General features: G+C 45.4%; 1 protein-coding gene across 1 annotated transcript in view; it reads left to right on the forward strand.

Moving 5' to 3' along the window:
- The first annotated feature begins 920 nt into the window (after positions 1-920).
- sardh (sarcosine dehydrogenase) overlaps positions 921-24,774 on the forward strand; it is a 43,573-nt gene continuing 19,719 nt past the window's right edge. Inside the window, exons 1-12 of the mRNA XM_064307079.1 lie at positions 921-1,999; positions 3,861-4,187; positions 4,653-4,831; positions 5,359-5,538; positions 8,565-8,688; positions 9,457-9,557; positions 11,384-11,488; positions 14,846-14,975; positions 17,269-17,355; positions 20,985-21,075; positions 22,598-22,739; positions 24,325-24,408. Coding sequence (XP_064163149.1) covers positions 3,866-4,187; positions 4,653-4,831; positions 5,359-5,538; positions 8,565-8,688; positions 9,457-9,557; positions 11,384-11,488; positions 14,846-14,975; positions 17,269-17,355; positions 20,985-21,075; positions 22,598-22,739; positions 24,325-24,408 — 1,545 coding nt within the window. The 5' untranslated portion in view covers positions 921-1,999; positions 3,861-3,865. The remainder of the gene's footprint in view (positions 2,000-3,860; positions 4,188-4,652; positions 4,832-5,358; positions 5,539-8,564; positions 8,689-9,456; positions 9,558-11,383; positions 11,489-14,845; positions 14,976-17,268; positions 17,356-20,984; positions 21,076-22,597; positions 22,740-24,324; positions 24,409-24,774) is intronic.

Below are 24,774 nucleotides of genomic sequence, written 5' to 3' on the forward strand. Positions count from 1 at the left end.
AATGAACAATGTACAGTGCCATGAAAAATTATTTCCCCCCTTCCTTATTTCCTCTATTAATGCATATTTGTCACACTGAATGGTTTGAGATCTTTAGACAAACGGTAATATGTATAACAACAGTGTAATAAGAAACGGGGAACTGAGTAAACATAAAACACATTTTTTTAAATTATTATTTTATTTATTTAATGAAAAATGTTATCAAACTTTAAAAAGAGTAATTGCCCCCTTATTTACTCAATCAACCAATTACACAAATGTAATTGATAATTAGATTCAGCTGATTGAACACAACCAGGCTTGATTGCAGCCAGCCCTGTTCAATCTACTCATACTGAACCTTACCATCAGAGTGAAGCAGGCACCACAAAGTTTCCACAAGCATACTATGACACGTTCAAAGGAAATTCCAGAAGAGATGCAAAAAAAGTTGTTGAAATATATGTCTGGGAAGGGTTACAAAGCCATTTCTAAGGTTCTGGGACTCCACCGAACCACAGTGAGAGCCATTATTTCCAAATGGGAAACGCTTGGTACAGTGGTGAATCTTCCTGGGAGTGGCTGGCCTGCCAAAATTTATCCAAGGGCGCAGCGAAAATTCATCCAGGAAGTCACAAAAGAGCCCAGAAGAACATTCAAAGAACCATAGGTCTCTTCAGCCTCAGCTAAGGTCAGCGATCATGACGCTACAATACAAAAGAGACTGGGCAAAAATGGGATTCGGGACAGCAGCCAGGCAGAAACCATTGCTAACCAAGAAAAAAATCTTGTCTTGCAGAAAAGCTCCTGGATGATCCCCAAGCCTTTTGGGATAATGTTCTATTGACGGATGAGTCAAAATGGGAACTTTTTGGAAAACATGAGTTACATTATGTTTGGCATAAAGCAAATGCAGTGTGATGGTGTGGGGATGTTTTGCTGCCTCGGGACCTGGACAACTTTCCATTATTGAAGGAACCATGTATTCTGCTTGGTACCAGAAAATTCTCATGAAGAATGTCCAATCATCTGTCTGTAAGCTGAAGCATAATTGGGCTATGCAGCAAGACCATGATCCAAAACACAAAAGCAAGTCCACATCTGAATGTTTGAAAAGAAACAACATTAAAGTTTTGGAGTGGCCAAGTCAAAGTCCTAACCTTAACCCAATAGAGGTGCTGTGGCAAGACATGAAACGAGCAGTTCATGCTTGAGAACCTACCAATTTGTTTAAATTAAAGTTCTTCCACAGCGATGTGAAAGTCTGATATCGGATTATAGGAAGCGTTTCCTTCAGTTATTTCGGCTAAAGGTGGTGCAACCAGTTAAATTTAAGGGGCGAGTATTTTTTACATGGGTGATATGGGTGTTTGATAACCTTTTAATTAAATAAGCCTAAACGAAATAATCATTTTTAAAATGTGTTTTTGTTTACTCGGGTTACCTTCGTCTAATACTACATTTTGTCTAAAGATAGGAAACCATTCAGTGTGACAAGCATGCAATAATAGAGGGAGAGAATCTGGAGGGGGGGAATACTTTTTCACGGCACAGTAGGCGACATGGGCAGTGAGCTATATTGTATGATGCTGGAATGGAAATAATTAGAGAACCGGCATAAACGGTCGTCGTAATGTAATTATGTGCACATGCTTCTGAATAAACTTGGTCGCTTTTAGTAGGAAAAGTTATAGTAGCCAATAGGCTACCACTAGGCGCAGTAGCCTACACATTAACTAACCATGCAAACACAGTGACAGTACGCAGAGAACCAGTTCTTTGAAAACATTCAAATGTATGTGCTATTAGGGCTTTGGGTTACTTGTCCGCCACTGCTTGTTGCTAAAACTTGATTCGGAGAACAGCTGTTTTCACAGAGTGCAATCCAGGTCGAACACGCGACAGCCATTTTTGAGCAGATTCTGACTGGCAGTTCCTTCTGCATCTTATATACAGTATTTCGTTTTTGGAACATTGAGGGGAACCTGTCATCAGGAAGCATAACTACAGGAAAACGGTACGTCTTATGTGCACTTAAAATACTGCTGACGTTTCACTGAGCGTAATATTACCGTGCATGGACAGGTTATTGGAGTGAATTAAATTTCATCAGCGAAACTTTTGTCCTGTAATGATAGGTTGTCGTAATGATTGGACAAGACCTTGTAGCCCACTCGCACGTGGAACCCGGGGATGGCAAGGAAATAAGACACTTATTTCTCATTAGGCTACAGTGTAAATATTAAATTTGCCGCGAATTAGTTGCTGTTTCACTAAACGTACTAATAAGTAGTTAATTAGACACAGATGGACACCTTTGCGTTATGTAATACACTTGCAAGATATGTGGCACGAGCTTATTTTGTTTTATTTAGTTAAATTGTAGCGTCCACGCATGACTAAAGTTTGCACGCTTCACGTGAAACAAAATGGCCACGTTGCAACTGGCTGCTACCTACAGCCTGTGGTAGTCACACGTACCGTATTCATGCGCAACATATTGGAGGTATTCCGGAGCAATATATGTTTACCTAACGTTATGTTTTTGTAAGTAAGTTAGCACATTTGACAGAAGACATTTCAGCGTTGCCTGGCTTCACTTACGTACTGTAAACATGACAAAAAGTACGTTGTATATAGGATATTTATTAAGCCAGTTATATGCTAAAGACGCAGAATGGTAACTCACAATCTCTAATATTTTTTGGGATATATTATAAAATGTGGAATATTTTATTTAATTCTGTTGCACCAAATGCGTTTCTAGACATGCCTGGCATGGTGTATACATGCCAGATTGTTATAGACTAGCCTATACTTTTCCCCCCCACTCTCACGTGTGTTGTTCATAACAAATGGTTAAGAAATTACTGCATCTCTTGAGTTTGTTTTATTTGTTTGTTTCTCTGTTTATTTTTAACTGTCAATATCGATATTAAGTTGTCATTTAGAAATGACTAATGAAGCTAATCGCGGTTTGCATGTGATGGTTTACCGGAAAATGAAACATCAATGAGTTTTCAATGAACCAAAAACGTATAGCATTTTCTGATCAGAATTCACAGATACACTGAGTAACGCATGGCAAACACCAAGAAAAGTTATTTCATGGCGAATTGTTACAACGCCGGAACATTACCTCCACCTACTGTTAAATTTGAGCATGAAACCTATTTTTTAATCCTTCGAATTAGACCTGTTTGTTCCAGAGGTGTGAATACATGATAGTAGATAGATAGATAGATAGAAACTTTATTGATCCCGTAGGGAAGTTCCCTTAGGGAAATTCAGGAGTATACAACACTTCCCAAATCATAGAAAATATGAAAAATATTTTAAAGTCCATTCTGTTAATTCCATACGAAGAAAGGTTGCAACATGTCTTCATACTTTGCAGGGCCATCCATATGGGGTCCGGTCATTGTAATCTGATCCTGTCACAGGAAGTGATCACTGCCTTGCTAATGCTAATGTACAGTACCCTTATCATTCCCCTATCACAGGAACACTTATCACTGTCATGCTAATGCTCAGACCAAATGTCTGTGCTCCTACCAAATGTCTGTCTGTTAACAGTCCTGAATGTCCTGCAAAGATGTAAACAAGAGTTGACACCACTTTCCATTATTCTCAGACCAGTCAACATACAAGAACATTTCTGGAGACTTAGTAAATTGTATGGCCAATATTAATTGCACATGTTTGGTCCTGTCCAGAGAGACAGCCTTTGTCCTGCTCTGAACTCTGGGGGCTCGGGAACTTCAAAAGCCCAGGCCAGAACAGCCCCCAGTCATTCCTTCAGACTGCGAAAGGCTTGTGCCGGTGTTGTGCTGAAGGCACCCTGCTGATGTCGCTGCTGTGTGTTTTTTGGCTGGCAGGGGACATGGCTTTTGTGGGCACAGCTGTGCGGAAGGCGGGCATGTGTCGCGCCGCCCTCGGGCCCCTCTGCCGCTCTGCCTCTCGCTGCTACAGCTCCGCCCCCGAGCCCACCTCTGAGAAGAGCGTGCCCTATGAGAAGATCCTGAAGCAGGAGAGCGAGCTCAGCGGCCCCACGAAGCCCCTCCCCAAGTCAGCGGAGGCCGTGGTGATTGGTGGGGGCAGCCTCGGCTGCCAGACCGTCTACCACCTGACTAAGATGGGCATGACCAACGTGGTGCTGCTGGAGAGAGACCGACTGACGGCGGGCACCACATGGCACACAGCTGGTACTGAGAGTGGCAGAAAGAAGCCGTGTGTATTTGTGCGCTGAGAAACAAATGAAAGTCACACTTTTGTTCACGCATGTGCATGCCTCTACACAAACTCCCACACCCTGTCTGTGCTAATTTTTCTATTTTGACTATTTCAAAACAGTTACTACAGTGATTCTACCAGTTTGACCAAAGGGGAGATTTTTACATCATATTGCCCTGTGCTAGTGATCACAATTACCACTTTGCTGTTACCTGCCCAGGATAGGATGAGTTTCAGTGCAATGCCTCAGGACAGGTTTTTAAGTGTAAAAAATGTCATTGTTTTTGATGTGGGGGCATAATAAATAATAAATAATACCACCATTATACTGCGTGAATGCACAATGCAGTCGAAAACATAATGTGAAAATAGCATGTGCGTGTATGTGTGATGTCATCACTGGCGTGCGGGTGAGCTGTTGACCCTCCCTGTGCCAGGGCTCCTGTGGCAGCTGAGGCCCAGCGATGTGGAGGTGGAGCTGCTGGCCCACACCAGGCAGGTGGTCAGCGCTGACCTGGAGCAGGAGACCGGCCTGCACACAGGCTGGATCCAGAACGGAGGCCTCTTCATCGCTTCCAACAAGCAGAGGCTGGATGAGTACAAGCGCCTCATGTCGGTGCGTAATCAACCAAACCGGCCTGGTTTGACTGGTGTGTGTGTGTGTCTGTGTTGGGGTGTGTGAGTGTGAGTGTTTGATATGTGTTTGTGTGTGTGTGTGTGTCTGTGTGGGGGTGTGTGAGTGTGAGTGTGTGTGTTTGATATGTGGGTGTGAGTGTGTGTGTGTGTGTTTGATATGTGGGTGTGTGTGTGTGTGTGTTTGATATGTGGGTGTGTGTGTGTCTGTGTGTGAGAGAGTGTTTGAGCTGAAGTCTGTTCATATTGGCACTGGTATGGGGGAGAGTGAGCCCATGACTGGATAGCTGGTTGTGCTGTATGTAGTTGTGAAGACAGTAGGCCACAGGTAATCCTGTGGTACTGAATCACAGGGATATATACTGCATTACTGATGCAGGTAAAGCTGGAGTTGTCTCAGAAATCAATGAAACAATTCATTCAGCCATTTATATGGCTCTGGTGACGTTTCCTGCATGTTTTTTGCGTTACGGAAAGGATTATGATTGCGCTGTTTGCCATTTCCTGCAGCTGGGGAAGGTGTATGGCATCGAGTCTCACGTCCTGTCACCTGCGGAGACCAAGGATTTGTACCCGCTGATGAACGTGGACGACCTTTACGGCACGCTGTACGTCCCCAAGGATGGCACCATGGACCCTGCTGGCACATGCACCACGCTTACCAGGGCAGCTGCTGCCAAGGGTGCCACGGTAAGCGCTTGCCTTTTCTCGTACTGACGGGCAACATGTGAAATTTACGTCATCCTTGCTGTGTCTGCTGATTCTTTTCCCGAATCTGACCTGGCCGTCTAAATTCAGAGAGATCTGCAAACCCTTTGGCACATTTGATTCACATTTGATTCACATTTGATTCAGTCAGACGATGGGAAGCTCTCTTAGCGCAGATCGCAGCTGTAGCCTGCCGGCTGCCAGTGCTTTACCTGAGCCATGTTTTTGCTCCTGTACCAGAAGTGCAGTGCAGTGCAGTCATCTTTAAGGCAGTCCTATGAGTTGACCCTTGAGCATTCGTGGTATTCTGAAATACTGATTAACGTGGCCAGCTTGCACTTGTATTAACTGTGAAAGGAAGGCAGAAGGTTCCAGGGTTCCCTATCTTACCCAGGGTTCCAGGGTAAGATGGGGATAAATTTGCCAGGCAGTGCGACAGAAATGGTTATGGAGGCTGGAAGAAAGTCACACGACTACAGCGGAGTGTGGAGAGCAGACAATAGAATGGAATGCAAACATTTTTTTAACCTAATTGCCTGGTAGACTGGAAGCCCTGTGATTCAGTATTAACCAAGGCAGTTTTAAAGTCCAATCCCGTCATACAAATGTATGGCCCTAATGACCAGTTCTTGCCAGTAAGCATACAGAATATGAAGAGAGAACAGATTTAAACCCTGGAATAATTCTTGCAAATTGTGTTTGCTAAGTAATGTGTGAAATCCCTCTTGACCCTCTTGAATTAACTCCATTTTAAATCATGTTTTACATTAGCATACTGCTTCCCATGTTTTACACGACTAAATGATGTTAAGCAGACCATCAATAGAGGAAACATAGATAATGTAAACAACTGTTGGTTGTTGTCCTTAATGCCCCGTTATTGTACTTATGGACTCTCAAACCAATAGCCTTGCAGCCCCTCAGACAAGGCTGAGACACATTCCAGGAGGGATTCATGTACAGCTGTTAAATGTAAAACAGGACTCTTATGTTTCCACAGCAGTGGGTATATTCTGTCTTCCAAAAACATAACATGAATTCTGTTTACATTTTGTTAATGAATGGAGTGATTATTTAACTCTATTGTGTTTGGACCTGCTGACAAAAGTGGTGAGAACTTTTATTAAAATTTCACATTCGTGTGAAAATGCAAGCCAAGGAACGAGGCTCTGCTACAAAAATAGATTTTAAAAAATCAGAAATAGAGGCATGTCCAAAATATATTGCTTATTTTATTTGGCTACATAATAAAGTGCAGAAAATGCAAATGTTTTAAAAAGTGCAAAGCACAAGGAGAATTTGGCTCATAGACAGCTCTCCCTCAGTATGTGGGTTCCATTAGGGAGCAGGTGCAGCATTTTAACCTAATTGTCCAATGAAGGGGCAGTCCATTCGAGTAAATATAGTAGACAGCACATTCACAGCGATACATTTTATTTAATTTCTATTTATCCTTTATTTTAGCAGGGAGAGCCCCACCGAGACCAAAGTCTGCTTCACAGGGCGCCCTGCTTGCAGAGTAAAAGCAAACACAGACATTAAAAACAGAAAAGGTACACAGATGAACAGGTGTGCAGACATCAGCCTCTGAACGTGCCACGTTGGATAACCATCATGCAGCTCGATAAAACTTCAGGCCAGTTCAGTACTATTACCCGAGACCTCTGTTGTCTGTTTGCAGTGATACCCTGGGGAATCAATGTGGCTGAGAATGCCGGGGATAGTGTCGATACAGGGGATGACTCGGTGGTCATATGTGCTGTCTATTTTGTAGGAGTCTGGCTAGGATTTAGTAATGCAGCTGTAATTGAGTCCCAGGATAAAATACAGTTCATAACAATAGAGATGATGCACATAATATCACATCAGCATATTTGATTGACCAGTGATAGACCCAGAAGCCTTTTTGGAGTTTTTCAAGCATATTTTTTATTTTGTAGAATTTGTGTAAACATGCTCATTGTGTGTTAAGGTATTACGGTACAGCCAGGGCTGTGCTGAGAGAACCGTGGTTCTTTGACCATTCCTAGATGTGTGTGATCTGCTAAGCATTTCCAGTTAAGGTATAAATAAATTGACTGCTGTGGCAAAAGTCTGCCTGAAATAGCTGCTGTATAAAGAGGAGGATACCATGGAATATTCAGGGGACAAACCTGGGTAGGTGGAAAGATTCTCCTGAGCATCTTCAGCGAGATGATCCTAAACCCACTAACATTTTAATTACGTTTGTGCATGAGGTTCCCACCCTCTCTTCTAGGCTGCTTTGGTGTTCACCTGAAAGGCTTTAAATGTAGGCTTCTTAAAAAAATGTTTAAAGCAACATGGTAGTGCACTGTAAGTTTACCAGGAAAGTTATCAGTATTCCAGTGAAATGGACTGCATTTATATAAATGGACTGCATTTATATAGCGCTTTTATCCAAAGCGCTTTACAATTGATGCCTCTCATTCGCCAGAGCAGTTAGGGGTTAGGTGTCTTGCTCAAGGACACTTTGACACTCCCAAGGCGGGGTTTGAACCGGCAACCCTCCGACTGCCAGTGATATGGCCTATGTACAGTAACTGTTTAACTGCAAGTCGTTGGCATAAGTTAAATAGTGATTTAGTTAAATAGTTAAATAGTGGAGCTCCTATTATCTGTTAAAGTCAGTGTGTTACTATGTACCAATGAGTCTGGAACCCCTGTTCCATCCTCAGTAACACCAAAGCTTCAGTTCTGTACTTTAGGTTAATTACATTACATTACATTACAGGCATTTGGCAGACGCTCTTATCCAGAGCGACGTACAACAAAGTGTATAACCATAACCAGGAACAAGTATGACGAAACCCCTAGAGAGAAGTACCGGTCCAAGTGCAGGGAACAACCGCATAGTTCAACTTGGACCCTGAAGGTTAATGTAGTTAATGTGTCTCACAAGGAGGTTCTGATCACAGACCTGCTCTTTTGATGCTACTCCTATTTTGATTCGTTGTGGTTTAACAGGTCAGCCCTGATATCCATTTCAGGTGATTGAGAACTGTCCAGTGACTGGAGTGCAGGTGCACACCGATGACCTCGGAGTAAAGAGGGTGAAGGCAGTGGAGACAGATCATGGGACCATTCAGACTCCGTGCATCGTCAACTGTGCAGGTAAGCCGTATGCGTAAGCTAACTATACAGGCCTCCAAAAGGGTTCAGTAGCATTGTTCTAAAATAATCTGGCAGAAAATGACCGTGCAAAGAGAGTATGTTGAAGAGCTGCTGTTAGGACCGGTGCTTATTAGACTGATAAGCACTAGGGGGCAGTCAATAGCAGCGTGATACCAAAATTGGCATTCAGTGTATTCAAAGTAAGAAACTGCGATAGATTGGCGGCCTGTCCTAGATGTATTCCTGCCTCTCGCCCAATGCATGCTCAGATAGGCTCCAGCACCCCCCGTGACCCTGCCCAGGATAAGCGGGTGTAAATAATGGATGGATCGATGGAAAGGCCTAAATAAACAATATAACTTAAATTTAAAGTTTTTTCTGGATGCGCTAACAGAAAATAAGGCTTCCAACCTGTAGAGTTAGACAACATGCATAAATCATCAATTTCAGAAACACATCAACCATCCCATCTCCTTTTAAATGAGAACCGTTAATCATTTACTGTCACTTGATATTGATTTTTTTACATCTTGCTCTGACTTCCCACAACAGCATTTTTGAATGTAAGAGCACTACATTACAAACATTCTATAGCTGTGCACAGCATCACACAACTACTGCAAAATATGTCAAGAGTAATATAAGCCATAGGCTTGTCCACAGACTCTTTACAAGGACTGCAAGTGGCTGAACATGGAGTGTATGAGCCAGTGACAGCGTGTGCACAGCGCGTGCGAGGTGTTGACTGTGGTTGCCCTGCTTCATCAGGTGTGTGGGCAGCAAAGCTGGGGGAGATGGCTGGTGTCAACGTGCCTCTGATTGCTATGCATCATGCTTACGTGGTGACAGAGAGGATTCAGGGGATTCAGGTAACCCGTCCTGCAGGATGCATGTTACTATTTGCTAAGCAAAGCTGTCCCACCTTACTCATTTGAAGCATTTAGGTTTCCTGTCTTGTATCTAAGCGGCACGTCTACTGTAAAGGGCATGTGAGGTGAGACTGAGTTTCATTTCTGAGCTGGCAAGGACACAGACATTTGACACTGATTGACCCTTGGGTTAAATTTCCCTTCTGTGTATCTCAGTGCTGCACCCTTCCCCCCGCCCTACTCCTTCTCTGTTTCCTGAAGAGAAAAGACACCCACCTAATCAGCCTGCAGAAGCATTCGAATGAAAAAATGGAAGCTGAATGATTTTGGGTTGAAATTCTTAGTTGGTGGGTGACAGACACGAGGCATGTAAAATCTTGCCTTGTCATTTCTCTGCAGCGGGGTGTGCATCTTTTACAACTGCAGCAAAATCAGGTGTGAGTACAGCTGGATGGGCTCAGAAAGCTCCAAAGTGAGAAATGAGAGAACGTCCAACAAATCTAATGGCTGTCATGAGACTGCAGAAGCAATTAATACAATGTGCATTACCAGTGAAGACAGACAGAGGGCACTGTAACATCAGATTGTATCAGCAGCCAGTTACTGGCATGAGTATGCTAAGATCTGTGTTGATCTTTGTACATTGTCTGATTGGGTGGATTTTTATGAACCTGTAGATGTCCTTGGCATACATTCACAGTAATGCACCTCATAACCTTATGCATGTGGGAGCATTCACAGCTCTATGGAAATACCCATTTGCATCATAAATTGTATTGGGTTAGTGCCAGTAGATTGGTCCTATGTCACAAGTTTTTCACAAGTTACACTGCAGTGTGGAGATAAAGATTCATCGTGAGAAAGATCCATCTGCACAGCCTCCACTTCACCTTGTGTGGTAGTGTGTGTGGATGCATGTGCATGCATCTGCATGATAGTGTGTGTGTGTGGGTGCATGTGCATGCATGTGCATGATAGTGTGTGTGTGTGTACAGTATGTATGAGAGAACGAGAGAGAGAGACAGTATATGGGTGCATGTAAATGCATGTGCATAATTGTATGTGTGTGAGTGAGACTAGAAATGTTAATGTGAATGCATGTGCATAATTGTATGTGTGTGAGTGAGACTAGAAATGTTAATGTGAATGCATGTGCATAATTGTATGTGTGTGTGTGTGTGAGAGAGAGAAGGTATGTGTGTGCATGTGAATGCATTTGTGCATGATTGTGTGTGTGTGTGTGTGTGTGTGTGTGTTTCTGCTCTTGTTTGTGTTTACATGTGCATATGTATTCATGTGTGCATATGCATGGTCATTTTTGATGTGTGTGTCTGTGTGTGCGTGTATGTACACACATATGTATGCCTGTGGGCAGTGCACTGGACTCTCTAGGGTTCATTAGTTAAAGTCATTGGTGTGTTCCCACTGTTTTGCCCTGGAGGAAGCAACTTTGAAGCTGTTCAATTTAACCTAGCAGCTTAATTTATGTATAAACATTACATGTGCTATAAAAATGTGATGGAATACATATTCTCATAGCTATGATGGGGCCCCAGGAGGCCTCAGTTATGGAGTGTAATGCTGTATTTAACAACCCCTTCAGCCCAGCGCTGCTGCACACAGAACCATACTCTTTAAACTTGCAGCACTGAGTAGCCCAACCTGACTTAAGCATTCTGAGGATTAGTCCGTGCAGAATTGTGCTCTGTTTTGCCAGTCTTTGCTCTCTATTTAGAGCTGTTTTTACTTAATGTTTAGGTGCTGAGAGTCTTTAGGGCTGTTGGGCAGGCACTGATACTTAGCGTGTGTCTCCTCTTCCTTACTAGAACATGCCTAATGTGCGGGACCATGATGCATCTGTCTACCTTCGTCTCCAAGGAGATGCCCTGTCAGTGGGTGGTTATGAGGAAAATCCTATTTTCTGGGATGAGGTAAGATTGTGTGAGTGTCTGTGTTGTTTTGTTTTTACCTTTAATCTGTGTTTATCAACTCATTGTTCAGTTTATTTAGCTGTGTCTCTTTATTCAGGATATGAATATTTGTATCATTGTTTGTGTGTGTGTGTATGTGTGTGTGCACATGTGTGTATGCGTCTTTGTATTCATGTGCATATGCATCTGCTGTAAGTTGGGCAATGTTTTTACGGTTGTTATTGTGGTATCTGCTATGTATGAGCTCATTATTGCTGTATGTCAGAACTGTTTTGAGTGGTGTGAATGTGCTCACAATGGAGCCATTATTTTTGTTGTTGGGTGTGTGTATGTGGGTGGGTATGCATGTGTGTGTGTGTGTGTCTGTGTGTGTGCATGTGTATGTATGTGTGTGCATGTATGTGTATATGTGTTTGTATGTGTGTATTTGTGTGTATGTCTGCATATGTGTGAGTGTATGTGTACGTATGCCATGTGTGTGTGTGTGTGTGTGTGTGCATGTGTATGTGTGTGTGTGCATGTATGTGTATATGTGTTTGTATGTGTGTATTTGTATGTATGTCTGCATATGTGTGAGTGTATGTGTACGTATGCCATGTGTGCCGTGCCAGCAGCCGTACCACCATGCACCCGGCTCCTGCCGAATGGCTGACGCAGGTGTGGGCTTGGTCAGTACTTGGATGGGAGACCTCCTGGGAAAGCTAAGTTACTGCTGGAAGTGGTGTGGGTCAGCCAGCAGGGAGCGATCTTCCTTCTGGTCAATGCCCCAGTGCAGTGATGTGGACACTGTGCTGCAGGAGACGACTTCCTTGGGATGAGACGTTAAACTGAGGTCCTGACTCTCTGTGATCATTAATGACCCCGCGACACTCATCGCAAAGAGTAGGGGGTTCCCCGGTGTCCTGGCTACATTCCCAACTCGGCTCTCTCAACCTGCCACCTAATCATCCCCTGATTTAATGGGTCGAAAATTGTCCTCTCCCTCTCCACCTCAGCTGATGTGTGGTGAGCGTTTTGGCGCAAAATGGCTGCCATGCATCACCCAGGTGGGTGCTACTCATTGGTGGTGGCTGAGGTGAGTTTGATCACTGTAAAGCACTTTGAGCGTCTGGACAAGTGCTATATAAATGCAATCATCCATGTATGTGTGAGTATTTGTATGTGTATGTACACATACATGCATATGCACATGTGTGTGTGTGTAAATGTGTTTTTTTTGTGTGTGTGCACGAGTGAGTGAGTGTGTGTGCGTATGTGGGTTTTTTGTGTGTGTGTATGTGAGTGAGTGTGTGTTTATGTGCCTGCGTGTGTGTGTGTGTGTGTATGTGGGTTTTTTGTGTGTGAGTGTGTGTATATGTGGGTTCTTTTGTATGTGTGTGTGTGTGTGTGTTGTTATGTGGTCTTTGTATGTGTGTTGTGTGTGTGGGTGTTTGTGGTTCTTTTATTGTGTGTGTGTTTATGTGTGTGTGTGTGTGTGTGTGTATGTGGGTTCTTTTTTATGTGTGTGTATGTGGGTTCTTTTTTATGTGTGTGTGTGTGTGTGTGTGTGTGTGTGTGTGTGTGTGTGTGTATGTGGGTTCTTTTGTATGTGTGTGTGTGTGTGTATGTGGGCTCTTTTGTATGTGTGTATGAGGACTTTTCCCTCCTGGCAGTGTGGTCTCTATACCCACTCTAGTCGTGTTGGGGATCATGCAGGTCTGTAGAGGCTGGCTCTGTCTGGCTGAATGCTCTTTCCTTGAGCAGTGAGCTCTGTTGAAAATGATATGAGGTCATGTCTGGATTTAAACTGTAGATAAATGTTTTTTTCTCATTAAGTGCCTTCTCAGTACCCTATAATAATTTAATTGGTTTCACTGTGAGTAGCAGAGGCACATTTCCACTGTGGGAAGAGCTAGCTCACAGAGAGTGCATCAAAGTGGGTGTGATCAGTCCCGTCTTCCCTTCCTGTCCTGATGTGGTTAATAAACCATGCCGCCTGGGCACGTCTGCACCATCTTTGAGAGGGTGAAGGTCGCAAATACCTGCAATCTCCACAGTTTTATTTATAAACCTGACCCATGCATCCACAGCATACACACTGGCAATTTTAATCTTTTATGTATTCAGCATTTCGCTGAATGAGCTGTCAGCATCCTCGGGGTGTCTAGCTGACTAATGGGGCGAAGGCGCACCTCCTGCCTCCAGCTTTGGTTTCATTCGTCGCGCAGAGAGACTGGCCGCCCGTCACAATCCCGCTGCGGCAGGACCCAGCGGATCGGGTGACCGGTGGAGGAAGCAGATTGTCCTGCCCCTTGTCCGCTCAACCTACCTTAACAATCTCTGTGTAACCGCAGACCACTAGCCACACACATACTTCGCCCGCAGAGTTAAATCAGGGTTAAAAGCATTCCTACTGAACAGTGCCAGCCGTAGGGGTTTGGTGGTCCTGAGCATGTAGACTGACTAGACATTCTCTTTCTCGCAGACGTTCATTGTTTATTGAGACTAAAAGTATCTGTCCAGGCGGGGTTTTGAAATTCCTAAAATGGTTTTGCCTTTTTCCATAGATTGTATGTAAACAAATTGCCTAGTATTGTGTTCCTAATGCCTGCCTGCCCCTGTCCTCTTTTTTTTGGAATTCAGTACATGGCCTCCCTAAAACAAGACTGTTTGGAGGTGGATACTGTACGCTTAAAATGTGTTCCAAAAGAAAAAGTTACAGTTGCGTGGCCCAGGGATGTCTGTGGCCCTAAATGACTGCGTGGAGTGTTTATGCCAGCGGCCGGCTCAGCTACTGAACTGCGTACAGCCGCAGTTTGTGTGTTTGTGAATTTGGAGCCTGAGGTGTTGAGACTGCTCTCTGTGCTGTGTTTCTGTGGTTATATGCTACCTCGTGGTTTTTACATGTGTAAAGATTCTGTATGGTGTTCGTGTTTCTGAAGATTATTATGTGTATGTATATTCAGTGTTTATAAGGCATGGGAAAATAATGGTGTTTTGTGTATGTGTGACAGAACTGGGTCAAGTATATATCTGAAATGCCGTGGCATTCTAGATGCTAGTAAGCACCCTGCTAATCCCTGATGATTTTCAAAAAATATGTTACTAGCCAAAACATAAAAGTAAATGTAAATAGATATTTGTGTGAAAGCGGCAGTATTTGGCAAGTGGTTGACCGGTGTCTAAAGGGATGCGGTATTCTTTTGAACTTGGGTCTGATATGTAATGACACTACTGTTTTCATGTGCAAATGTGTGTGTGTGTGTGTGTGTGTGTGTGTGTGTGTTTGTCTGTTGTCCAAAGTGCCCCTGCCTTGTTCATGTGTCTGTCTGAGGTTTAGGAGCACTGCGATGAGGTCATATTTTATCATTGCTGCAGGTGTCTGAGAAATTTGCCTTCAGCCTGTTTGACCTGGACTGGGATGTGTTCATGCAGCACATTGAGGGAGCCATCAACCGCGTGCCAGCCCTGGAGCAGACAGGCATCAAGTCCACTGTCTGCGGGCCAGGTACTCACACGTGCACACACACATTTATCAGACACGTCACACACATCTGCACGCACACGTACACACACACACACACACACACACACCACACTTAAAATGCATTAAAATAGAGAAGTGACATCTCTATGGTGCCTCGATTGGCCTCTTCATTGCACCTTTTTGCAAAGTTGCAGGTCTGGTTGCCTTTCATTCAGTTGGTGTCGAGCTTGTCCCGGCTTGACCCAGTCCATGAAGCAGCTGCATTCAGGTTGCGATTTTGAGCCGTGACAGGTGTGCAATCTCTTGATGAAGGACGCTGGAAAACAACCTTCCCTGTAGCTGTCATGCATCTGAGAAGCTGAGGCACTTATTTATGACAGTTAGCCCCTTTGATTTAAAAGGAGTGTTGCAATAGTTGATCATTTGAAACTTAGCCTACCTCACACATTATGTGAGTTTGGCAGTTGTTTATCCATTTTAATTGACCTGTAACAACTCGCTGTGTTCATACTTAAATTATACCTTGGCTGGACATCTTGACTTTTGTTGTGGCTCAGAATTTATGATGATAATTGCTCTGCTGAGTGCCTTATGGGCAGCATGTGAATATCAGTCTGTTTACAAATTCCCCACGAGTCTTTGCAGAGTCTCGTCTTTCAAGAGTGGACAAACAACATCCTGGAAAAACTGTTCTGAAATTCCCACCACTGTAATAACATGCTCATCGACGAAAAACAGCTGTTCTCTGTAAATGCTAATTGTGTTTGTTTTAATATCCATATGCTGGACAGAAGCAAAAGATTAAGCATTTATTTAGCTCTGGTGATAATATGAGGGTCTATTCAAAATTGCAAATGGAACGGCTTAATACAAACAGCTGGTAGCGTGGTCTTTCATGGTTCTTACCCTATAACTGGGCTTGGCTGGATACCAGTCTATTTCTGTATTTTTAATTTGGTCCTTAATTGTGTTTGTTTTCTTTTTTTTATTCCCACATTTATTTACACTTGGTTGCTAAGACGTTGTGGTTTGTTCAGCAAACCTTGTCTATATTTAAATTCCTTGGGGTCTCAGTGCTGTAAGATATTTTCGGTGCTGTAGGGGGCGTCACCTGCCGCCCACATGCTCTGCTCATAGAGGAAGGTTTTTAAAGAGACCCCGAGCTCAGGATCAGCCCAGCGAGTGCTCTAATGACAGGAGCTGCAGAGACTGACCAGAGAGCCTCCCCTGCCACCACAAATGCATGAATACATTGGTGCGCACATCTCAGCCCCATTAAGCTGGTAATGGATGTAGTCTCCCCATATTATTCATCTCTGTTGAAGGCGAGCCATTTTTCAGGAGGATTAATGTGGGTAACGGTCTTTGGTGGTGCTTCCCTGGAAAGCAGGTCACATCACGACTGCTTCCCACGGTAAGCCTGTGGGAAATTCGCTCTGAGATCATAGACGTCTCCATGCTGGGGATCAATGCGAGCAGTGCTGGAGGTAAAACGTGTTTCTGGTGTCAGTCAGCGTGCTCTGCTGCAGAGTGAGATTATATAGGCTTCACCCATCCTGTGCTGTGTGACGAGAGTTTACAGTGTAAGCTTGCCATGCGTTCTGTGGGGCAGGTTGTAGTTGAAGGCTCTTGAGTGGTTGGTGTGAATCCCGGCAGTTTGCAAGACGGCTAGGCCCTGGGCCTCATCTGGCCCTCAGTAGGAGTGGTTGTTTATTGGGTCCTGCCCTTCCATGGGTGTGGTTATTTCCAGAGCCCTGCCCCTCAGTGGGTGTGGTTGTTTTCAGAACCATGTTCCTCTGTGGGTGTGGCTATTTATTGAGCCATCCCACACAGTGGTTGTGGTAAATGGCAGCTGGTTTCAGTGCCGCCGGTGAGAGGGGGTTTAGAGGTTGACTGGACCCAAGTAGTACAGGGCAGTCAGGCAGCAGGAGATATCCCAGCCTGCAATGCACTTATGGATAGATGAATAAAAGATGGCCCCTGTACTGTGTGATTCTTTTCTTATCTGAGATGAGATGCTCCAGTAATTTCCTCTCATGTGGAATAATGGCAAAGGTGTGTTCAGTATCCATCTGCCTGCTCTTTCCTCATCGATTGTGTCAAAGTCATCTGCTTTCTCACCTGCGTCCAACAGACAGCCTGCAAAGTGTAAAATGAAATAAATATATTTAATTCTGTGTTTATGGAAAGGTTGACGTTTTCAACACTTTATGTGGTGCTGTGTGTCGTTAGGAAGGAATATCTTCCTTTGGCATAAATAACTGTGGGATGCTGGACCCTACTGGAATATGACCTACTGGTTTTTTCCCCACAGAATCCTTCACAGCCGACCATAAGCCCTTAATGGGTGAGGCCCCCGAGGTGAGGGGCTACTTCCTGGGCTGCGGCTTCAACAGCGCAGGTAAGCGGGTGGAGGCACAGCGGACGGTGTGTGGGTGAGGAGTATCATGGCGGTGTGGGGTGTCCGTGGCAGGCGAGGGGTCGAAGGCGAGCGAAGGACGTCAGTGAGACCCGTGGGTAACGGCGAGGCGGGGAGCGGGCCGCCGGGGCGTGAGGTAATCGCCTTCGCCGTCCTGCCACTTCCAGGTCTTTCCGGCGCCGGCCCCAGCAGAGACACGGGCATTAAGAGGCTTCTCATGCATAATTGAGCGCTCCGTTCCCCTTTTGGGCGCGCGGCTCGCCCGGAGAGGCGCGTGCGCTCGGCCTGCTGTCGGTGAATACCGCTCGGTCAGGCCCACAGCTCAACCGCTCTGTGCATTATGTGCGTTTAAAGCCTGTCCACATTTATTAAATATCAGTGTGTTACACAATTACTCTCTTGAGTGCCACTGTGTGGTAATATAATATGTGACGGTATATATGCAGTTGCTTGAATAATTCATTTGCCTAAAAGACGTCATTATATAGGAAGTCTTACATAGTTTTCACTTTACACAGTATCCATTTATCCTCCTTGATATTTGCTAAAGCAATTGAGGGTTGTCGCTGTTCTCAACGGCACACCGGCGATATCGCACCTGGACTGTGGACCTGCAGCCTTAGTCCAGTCTGCCAATCACTACTCCACACTGCTGCCACGATTGTGCTGCTTTGTTTCCTCTGCTGTTCTGAGTGCCGGTTTGAGTTTTCATTGAAGAGAAGAGATGAGTGAGAAGGCTATCGTTAAAAACACAGCGCCGTCTCAGCTGAGATATCAAGGCACAGCTCCCTCCCGCCCCGCATTGCGACTCCGTTGTGAGAGATTGATACTATATGATACCGGAAAAGTGAGCGCGTTTTCAAGGGCAGAGCAAGCCCCAGACAGGCCACAGAACGCTCCCTCTTCTTGGGTTCCGCTGACGTGGCCTCGTCCGCCTGTCCCTAAGGCAGAGGTCACATGACCTTACCTCACTGTCACCTTCAGCCACAAACCTGCTGATATCTGTTCAGGGTCACATGACCATGGCAGGATGTAGCTACCGAAGACAGCTGTCTGCATTCATATACGTATAATGGTAATGTCACCCTGGTAACATATGTATCTATTTTAAGGAAATAGGCAGAAAATAAACTTATTTATATTTATTTTTTATTCTTATTTATAATATTTTTATATTTTGTCCTTTTGCTTTTATCTCAGTAGAAAATAGACAGGCAGTTTTGACCAATTGTAAAATAATAGGTTGTAGGATACACCACTTCGGGACCAAAATTGAATGTGTAAACGGTGAGCTATATGTCACAGTTAATTCTAGCAATTAACACATTGCCTTCAGTTATGGATAATTATGGATATTTATAAAGAAAAACATGTAATCCCCAGAGGCGTGCTGCTCGTCAAGGACTAGTCCTGCCGGCCCCCTTCTGTAGCTTTTTGACTTTTATTAGTTTTCTTGAGATTCTGATGGGGGGAGTCCTAAGCAATTTTAAATGAACTTCCTAACCTGTCTGCCTGGACTACAGCTCCCAGCACCCCTCATGTGCTCACCCCTTGTCCTCTTCCTGCCTTCCCCTCAGCGTGCGCTAGCCATCAGCTCCACTGATGGGGGAGGCGGGGAGGAGAGCATCAGCATGCGGCAGCACGGCCGGCACGTCCTCCCCTCCTGGCGCCGCCTTGCCCCCGCCTCTCATTAGCTCTTTGCCCTGGCCGCTGTTCGGGGGTCATCTTTGGAGTGCGGCCGTTTCCAGGGGGACTGATGGAGTGGCGGCGGCGTGCCGCACGCGCTAACCTAGCCAAGTGACACGGATAAACGCTCTTATATAAGTGTGCTGAAGTCCAGCACTTTGTGTGCGCCCCCTCGAGGGGTAGCGGCTGTCATTGACAGCAGGAGCCCCTCCCCCCTCCCTCTTCCCACAGGAATTGCGTAGTGTCTCCCTTTAGAGGTGGATACCAAGGGGGGCAGCTGGTGTCACTCAAAACAGATCTTCACGGCTTCCAAACTTTATCTCCCGCTCTGGTCTCATCTGCCATGACATTTACAGGGTCTCTGAAGAGAGATCAGAGAACGAAAGGCCTCACTGCTGCTCTTCAGACAGACACAGTGGGCACAACACCCCCAGTCCCCAGTCCCCTCCTGATTTCAGCAGTTCTGTGATGTTCAGTCATGTAGGCCACCCTTTGAAAAATGATTGCTATGGCAGGTTTCTCAACGAACCAAAGTCAGGCTGAACCTTGACGCTGCCAATTGTACAAATTGTCCACAAGTCTTCAGTGAGCTTCCACAGGGCTGCAGGCAACCAAACTGGCCTTTTCCCAAAGGGCTGAGACAGTAAAGGGCCTCTGTACAAGTGCATGCTGGGACCTGTAGTCACTGGTGTGAACCCCAGCGGTGTCATTAACAGACTCTCACCAGCAGTTCAGCGTAGTGGGACAGTTGCATCATCCGAAGCAAAAGGGTTTCACTTCTCTTCAGATCAGCATTAGCCTTCCTGTAATCACTGGCCTATCAGTGGAGTGCTGCCCAGTCATGGTGCTCTCTGTGCATATGTGTGAGACATGTAGTTAATTCCAAACTGGGAAGAAAATTTTGCTTTTCATTCTAAGAAAAAGTAATAAAAAATGAGAAGCTACAAACCTGTGAAGTTGTACTACAAGCAATATTGTTCTGAATGATCTAGCACTTCATTAACGTAAATTAGGAGATTCAGGTTCACGTGATCTGAGTCTCAAATATTTCATTACCAGAAGCAGGAGTGTAATAAGGACTCTTTACCTGTAATTAGTGCACTGAGCTGTATAACTGTGCTTTTTAATGAGTCTCTCATCGTGTCTGATCTCAGATGTGTAATTAGGAGAAAGTCCTTTATATAGCTCATCGTACATCGCTAATGGCAACTTCACACAGACCTGGGAATCTCAGCCGGGCCACACTTCAACTTCACTTCCTTTATTTGCTCAGTTCATTTCTTCCTCTCTTTTCTATCCATCGCTCATTTCCTGTCTCTTCTCTGTCAACTCCGTCCCCTGGCTTTTGTGCTCTGTAGGTTCTCCTTCTCTAACACACTTTTCTCTCCTCCCCTCCATGTCCCAGGCAGTGCTGACTGGGGGCGGCAGTGTAGTATAATGAGTAAGGAAGTGTAGTTATAATGGGTAAGGAAATGTTATATAATGGGTAAGGAACTGGTCTTGTAAACTAAAGGTTACAGGTTGCAGGTTTGATTCCCGGATAGGACTCTGCCGTTGTAACCCTTGAGCAAGGTACTTAGCCTGCATTGCTTCTTGCTTCAGTACATATCCAGCTCTGTAAATGGATGCTGTGTTAAACGCTGTGTAAGTCGCTTTGGATCAGAGCGTCAGCTAAATGCCCATACTGTAATGTAATGACTGTTTCCTCCACTTTAGCCTCCGTCTGGGCTGCGGTTGGAGGGATTCCTGTTACTGTAAAATAGTGGCTAGGGACACGTGTTTGTGTGGTTTGTGTGACTGGCAGCTGTCTGTCACACACATGGAGTCTGAGGATTCATTTGTATGTCCCTGTGTGTGTGTGTGTGTGTGTGTGTGTGTGTGTGTGTGTGTGCGTGTGGGCGTGTGTGTGTGCCTGTCTTGTGCAGGGATGATGCTCGGAGGTGGCTGTGGGAAGGAGCTGGCACACTGGATTATTCATGGTCGGCCAGAGAAGGACATGTATGGCTACGACATAAGGTACAGTCCCAGATGCATGCATTCACTGTCTGGTCTTCTGTAGGAGGGATCCAAGTGTGTGTGTGTGTGCCTGCATGACTGCGTGCGCTGTGTGTGTGTGTGGTGTGTGTTGTGTGTGTTTTTCCACACTGTCCTGCTCTCATTTATAAAATGAAAGCACTCAGACTCTGAAGGGGCTGTTTTACTCTGTCCAGACTTGAGTGTACCGGTGACATTAGGAAAGGTGAGAAGACAGTAAGGGAGAGACAGGCTGTTAACACACAGACAGCACCATACGCCTTGGCGCGGTCACATCGTCCCAACGCGATATCGCCGCTGGGCACCGTGGCCCAACAGCACTGCTGCTCATTTGCATTGTGGGACACCCGCCCCCCTCCCCGCCCCCAGGCCAGTCCGGCGGGGTGTGATTGATGGCAGGTGACAGGGCACACTGTGAGGAAGGGGACATCAGTCAGGGTGGACTCCTGTGTCCGTCAGGGGGCCAGCATGACCTTCTCTGCTGCCTCACTCAGGAATTGTAATCAGGCGGGTGTGAACATGCTGTTTTGTGTACGCTCTTTCTCAGCTGCTCAAAGGCACATTGTGGCATCGCCTGGCATGGCTGCTCTCACTCTCCCCTCTGCAGGCTGCCACTGTCACAGGACTCTTCTTCTTCTACTCTGTTGTCTCAATGCAGTCACCTCACCAGTGCTGTAGTGTCCAGACCCTAGAATGCTGTTAAATTCAATCCTTTTGAAAGTAATACTTTGTTTGAGTAGTGAACTGCCGGGCGGAATGAAGAGTTGCTTTTCCCGCACTCCACATTTCTTTGTCCGAAGGCCTCCTAATCCCAGGTGTCCGCTTTGATGGACCTTTGGTTCAGTTACTGAGGTGAACAGCTGTGTCGCTATAAGTCTGGCAGGGCCCGTGGACCTCCATGCCAGAATCCAGATAGGAACTGTCTCTGTGCAAAAGTCTCTGACAAAACGGAGCAGTTCTGTGACTCCTAATTAAGGACACGTCTGTGTTCTGCAGCAGTCCTGCTAAAAGCCCTCGGTCCACACAGCCGGCTAGGTGCCACAGCACAACATCTGCCGGCTGGCATCTTCTGGGGCAGAGATGTGTCACTTGCCAAGAGAAGCTTTCCTTCATGAAAAATTCATCAGCAGCTCTTTTGATTGCTTTCATATTCCGAGACATTAGTGGCACCTGGCTGCCTATTTTCAAGCACACTGATAATAATCTGGCTTGTATGAGAACAGAGGGAAACAGATTTTAAGGTCACCCAATGCACATGTTTTTATTCTCCCACACAATCACACACACACACACACACACACACGCATACACGCATAGACCCTTTCTTGAATTGTAGCATTCAGTACTCAGTAACGAAAACAGACTGCTTCACTACAGTGTTACGTGTTTCCCATGGCAGTGCGTGTCAGTGTGTCTGTGTATTTATGTGCACTTTTGTGGCTGTGTGTTCAAACACATGTTCTGTCATAAAGTCGGGGCTCCTGTGTTGCTTTGGCGTTTGCAGGAGGTTCCACCACTCGCTCACCAACAACAACCGCTGGATCCGAGAACGCAGCCACGAGTCCTACGCCAAGAACTACTCTGTGGTGTTCCCCTTCGATGAGCCGCTAGCCAGTCGCAACATGAGGAAGGACCCCATCCACAAGGTGCAGTCCCTTCCTCCCACCCCCAAACCCCCCCCCCACTCCTCTCAGCAGGTGAAGAGTAAGAACCATGATTCCCAGGGACAGAGTAATGATGCGCTCAGATGTTTTCTGTTAGTCCTCATAGCCGGAGAGTATCATTGTCCAATCGAGAGAGAAATGGAACTGCGGAACAAATGGGAGACTAAATGATCGAGCGTTAGCCTTGCAGTTCTGGTCTCTGAGTCTGTGTGCGTATGTGTGTGTGTGTGTCTGTCTTGTGTGCTTGGGTGCGAGAGCGTGGGTGTTATATTTATGTGCAAGTTCCTTTTTGGGGAGGAGGAAGCATTGTGTAATTAACACTGAGCGGCTGGCCAGTATCCTAGTGTTTTACTGCCCCTTAGACTCTGAGCTGCTTTTCTGTGCTCATGTGTGTGACCTGTTGCTAAGCTACAGAGAATGCTAATGTGTTACCAGAAATATCCAGAGCTGGGTTTTCCATTCTCCCCTTCGCCTCGTACTCAAGAACACTAATCTGGGAAGAAGACCATCCTTGTGGATAATGGAGTCCTGAATTAAAGATAGTCAGCAATAAGACTGTTAGATCCTCATTTATCATTGCAATTCCTGCTAAGATATCTGTAATTGAGACACTTAGCCTTAATATTTCATTCCGGGCTTGAGAAGAAAACGGGCGGGAACACAGCAGTGAGCTCCACACGGGCGGTCTGCCTAATGCTCCACATTACGTTCTGCCTCCCACAGAGCCGCTTAATACCATTTTCTGCCTCCTACAACACTGCTCCAAACAAACTTCTACCCACTGTAGCACTGCTCCAAACAAACTTCTACCCACAGTAGCACTGCTCCAAACAAACTTCTACCCACAGTAGCACTGCTCCAAACAAACTTCTACCCACAGCAGTACTGCTCCAAACAAACTTCTACCCACTGCAGTACTGCTCCAAACAAACTTTTACCCAAAGCAGTCTGCTCCAACCTGCTGCCACATTAGATGCCCAATCTTCTACACTTCCTGCTCCAAACAAACTTCTACCCACAGTAGCACTGCTCCAAACAAACTTCTACCCACAGTAGCACTGCTCCAAACAACTTTCTACCCAATGTAGCACTGCTCCAAACAAACTTCTGCCCACAGTAGCACTGCTCCAAACAACTTTCTACCCAATGTAGCACTGCTCCAAACAACTTTTTACCTCCAAAGCACTGTTCTGCCCCCTGGCTGCCACATTATGATTAACCCCCTTATAGTTCTGTTCTAAACCCCTCTCTGTCTCCTAAATATACTCTATAGCCCTTTTGACCCACACAGTACTGTTGCACACCAGTGCATAATAACAGTAGTTTTTTTCTGCATACACAATACATGATACAATAATGAATTTTTTTGGTAGAAGCTATGGCGGATCTCTGCTGTATTAGTGATGTAGCATGGTGTGCACATGTGTGTAACTCTCTGTTTGTGTTTCAGTTGGTTTCTCTGTGTTGTGATGGTCTTGTGTAGGGTGGGGTATGAATAGCATGCGTCCCGTGTACTCTCCTGGTAGTGTAAGCATGCCGTCGCATGTGACTCTTGTTTGTGTTTCAGTTGCTGCTGGATCAGGGATGTGTGTTCCAGGAGAGACATGGCTGGGAGAGACCAGGATGGTTCAACCCAGATGGTCCCGCTCCTGTAAGCATGACGATCCAAACCAGCGTGCAGTGAAAATAATGTGCTGTCCTGACAAATGAAGACACGGTTTGGGTGGAACAGTCCTTCACTTAATGCGTGTCATTTTTTTCCTGGGTCTCACTTGATGCGTCTTCATTTTTTTTGTGTGAAAGATCATTAGATTGATGTGTGGCAGATGTCACCTGTCATTGCATCATCATGCCAATGCATTGGCTGAATTTACTTGGCTGTACCGCTGTCACTCTTCCTCTAGTTACGCCAGTACTGTCAGGCTCTAGTGACTGGAGTGGGACCCAGTCCCAGCCCTCCAGTGGTTTACCATTCTGTTTTGCACTATTTTTTAAAAAGCCAATTATGCTCCATCAA

This window comes from Anguilla rostrata, chromosome 14, assembly GCF_018555375.3.
Source record: "Anguilla rostrata isolate EN2019 chromosome 14, ASM1855537v3, whole genome shotgun sequence".
In the NCBI taxonomy this organism is placed as follows: Eukaryota; Metazoa; Chordata; class Actinopteri; order Anguilliformes; family Anguillidae; genus Anguilla; species Anguilla rostrata.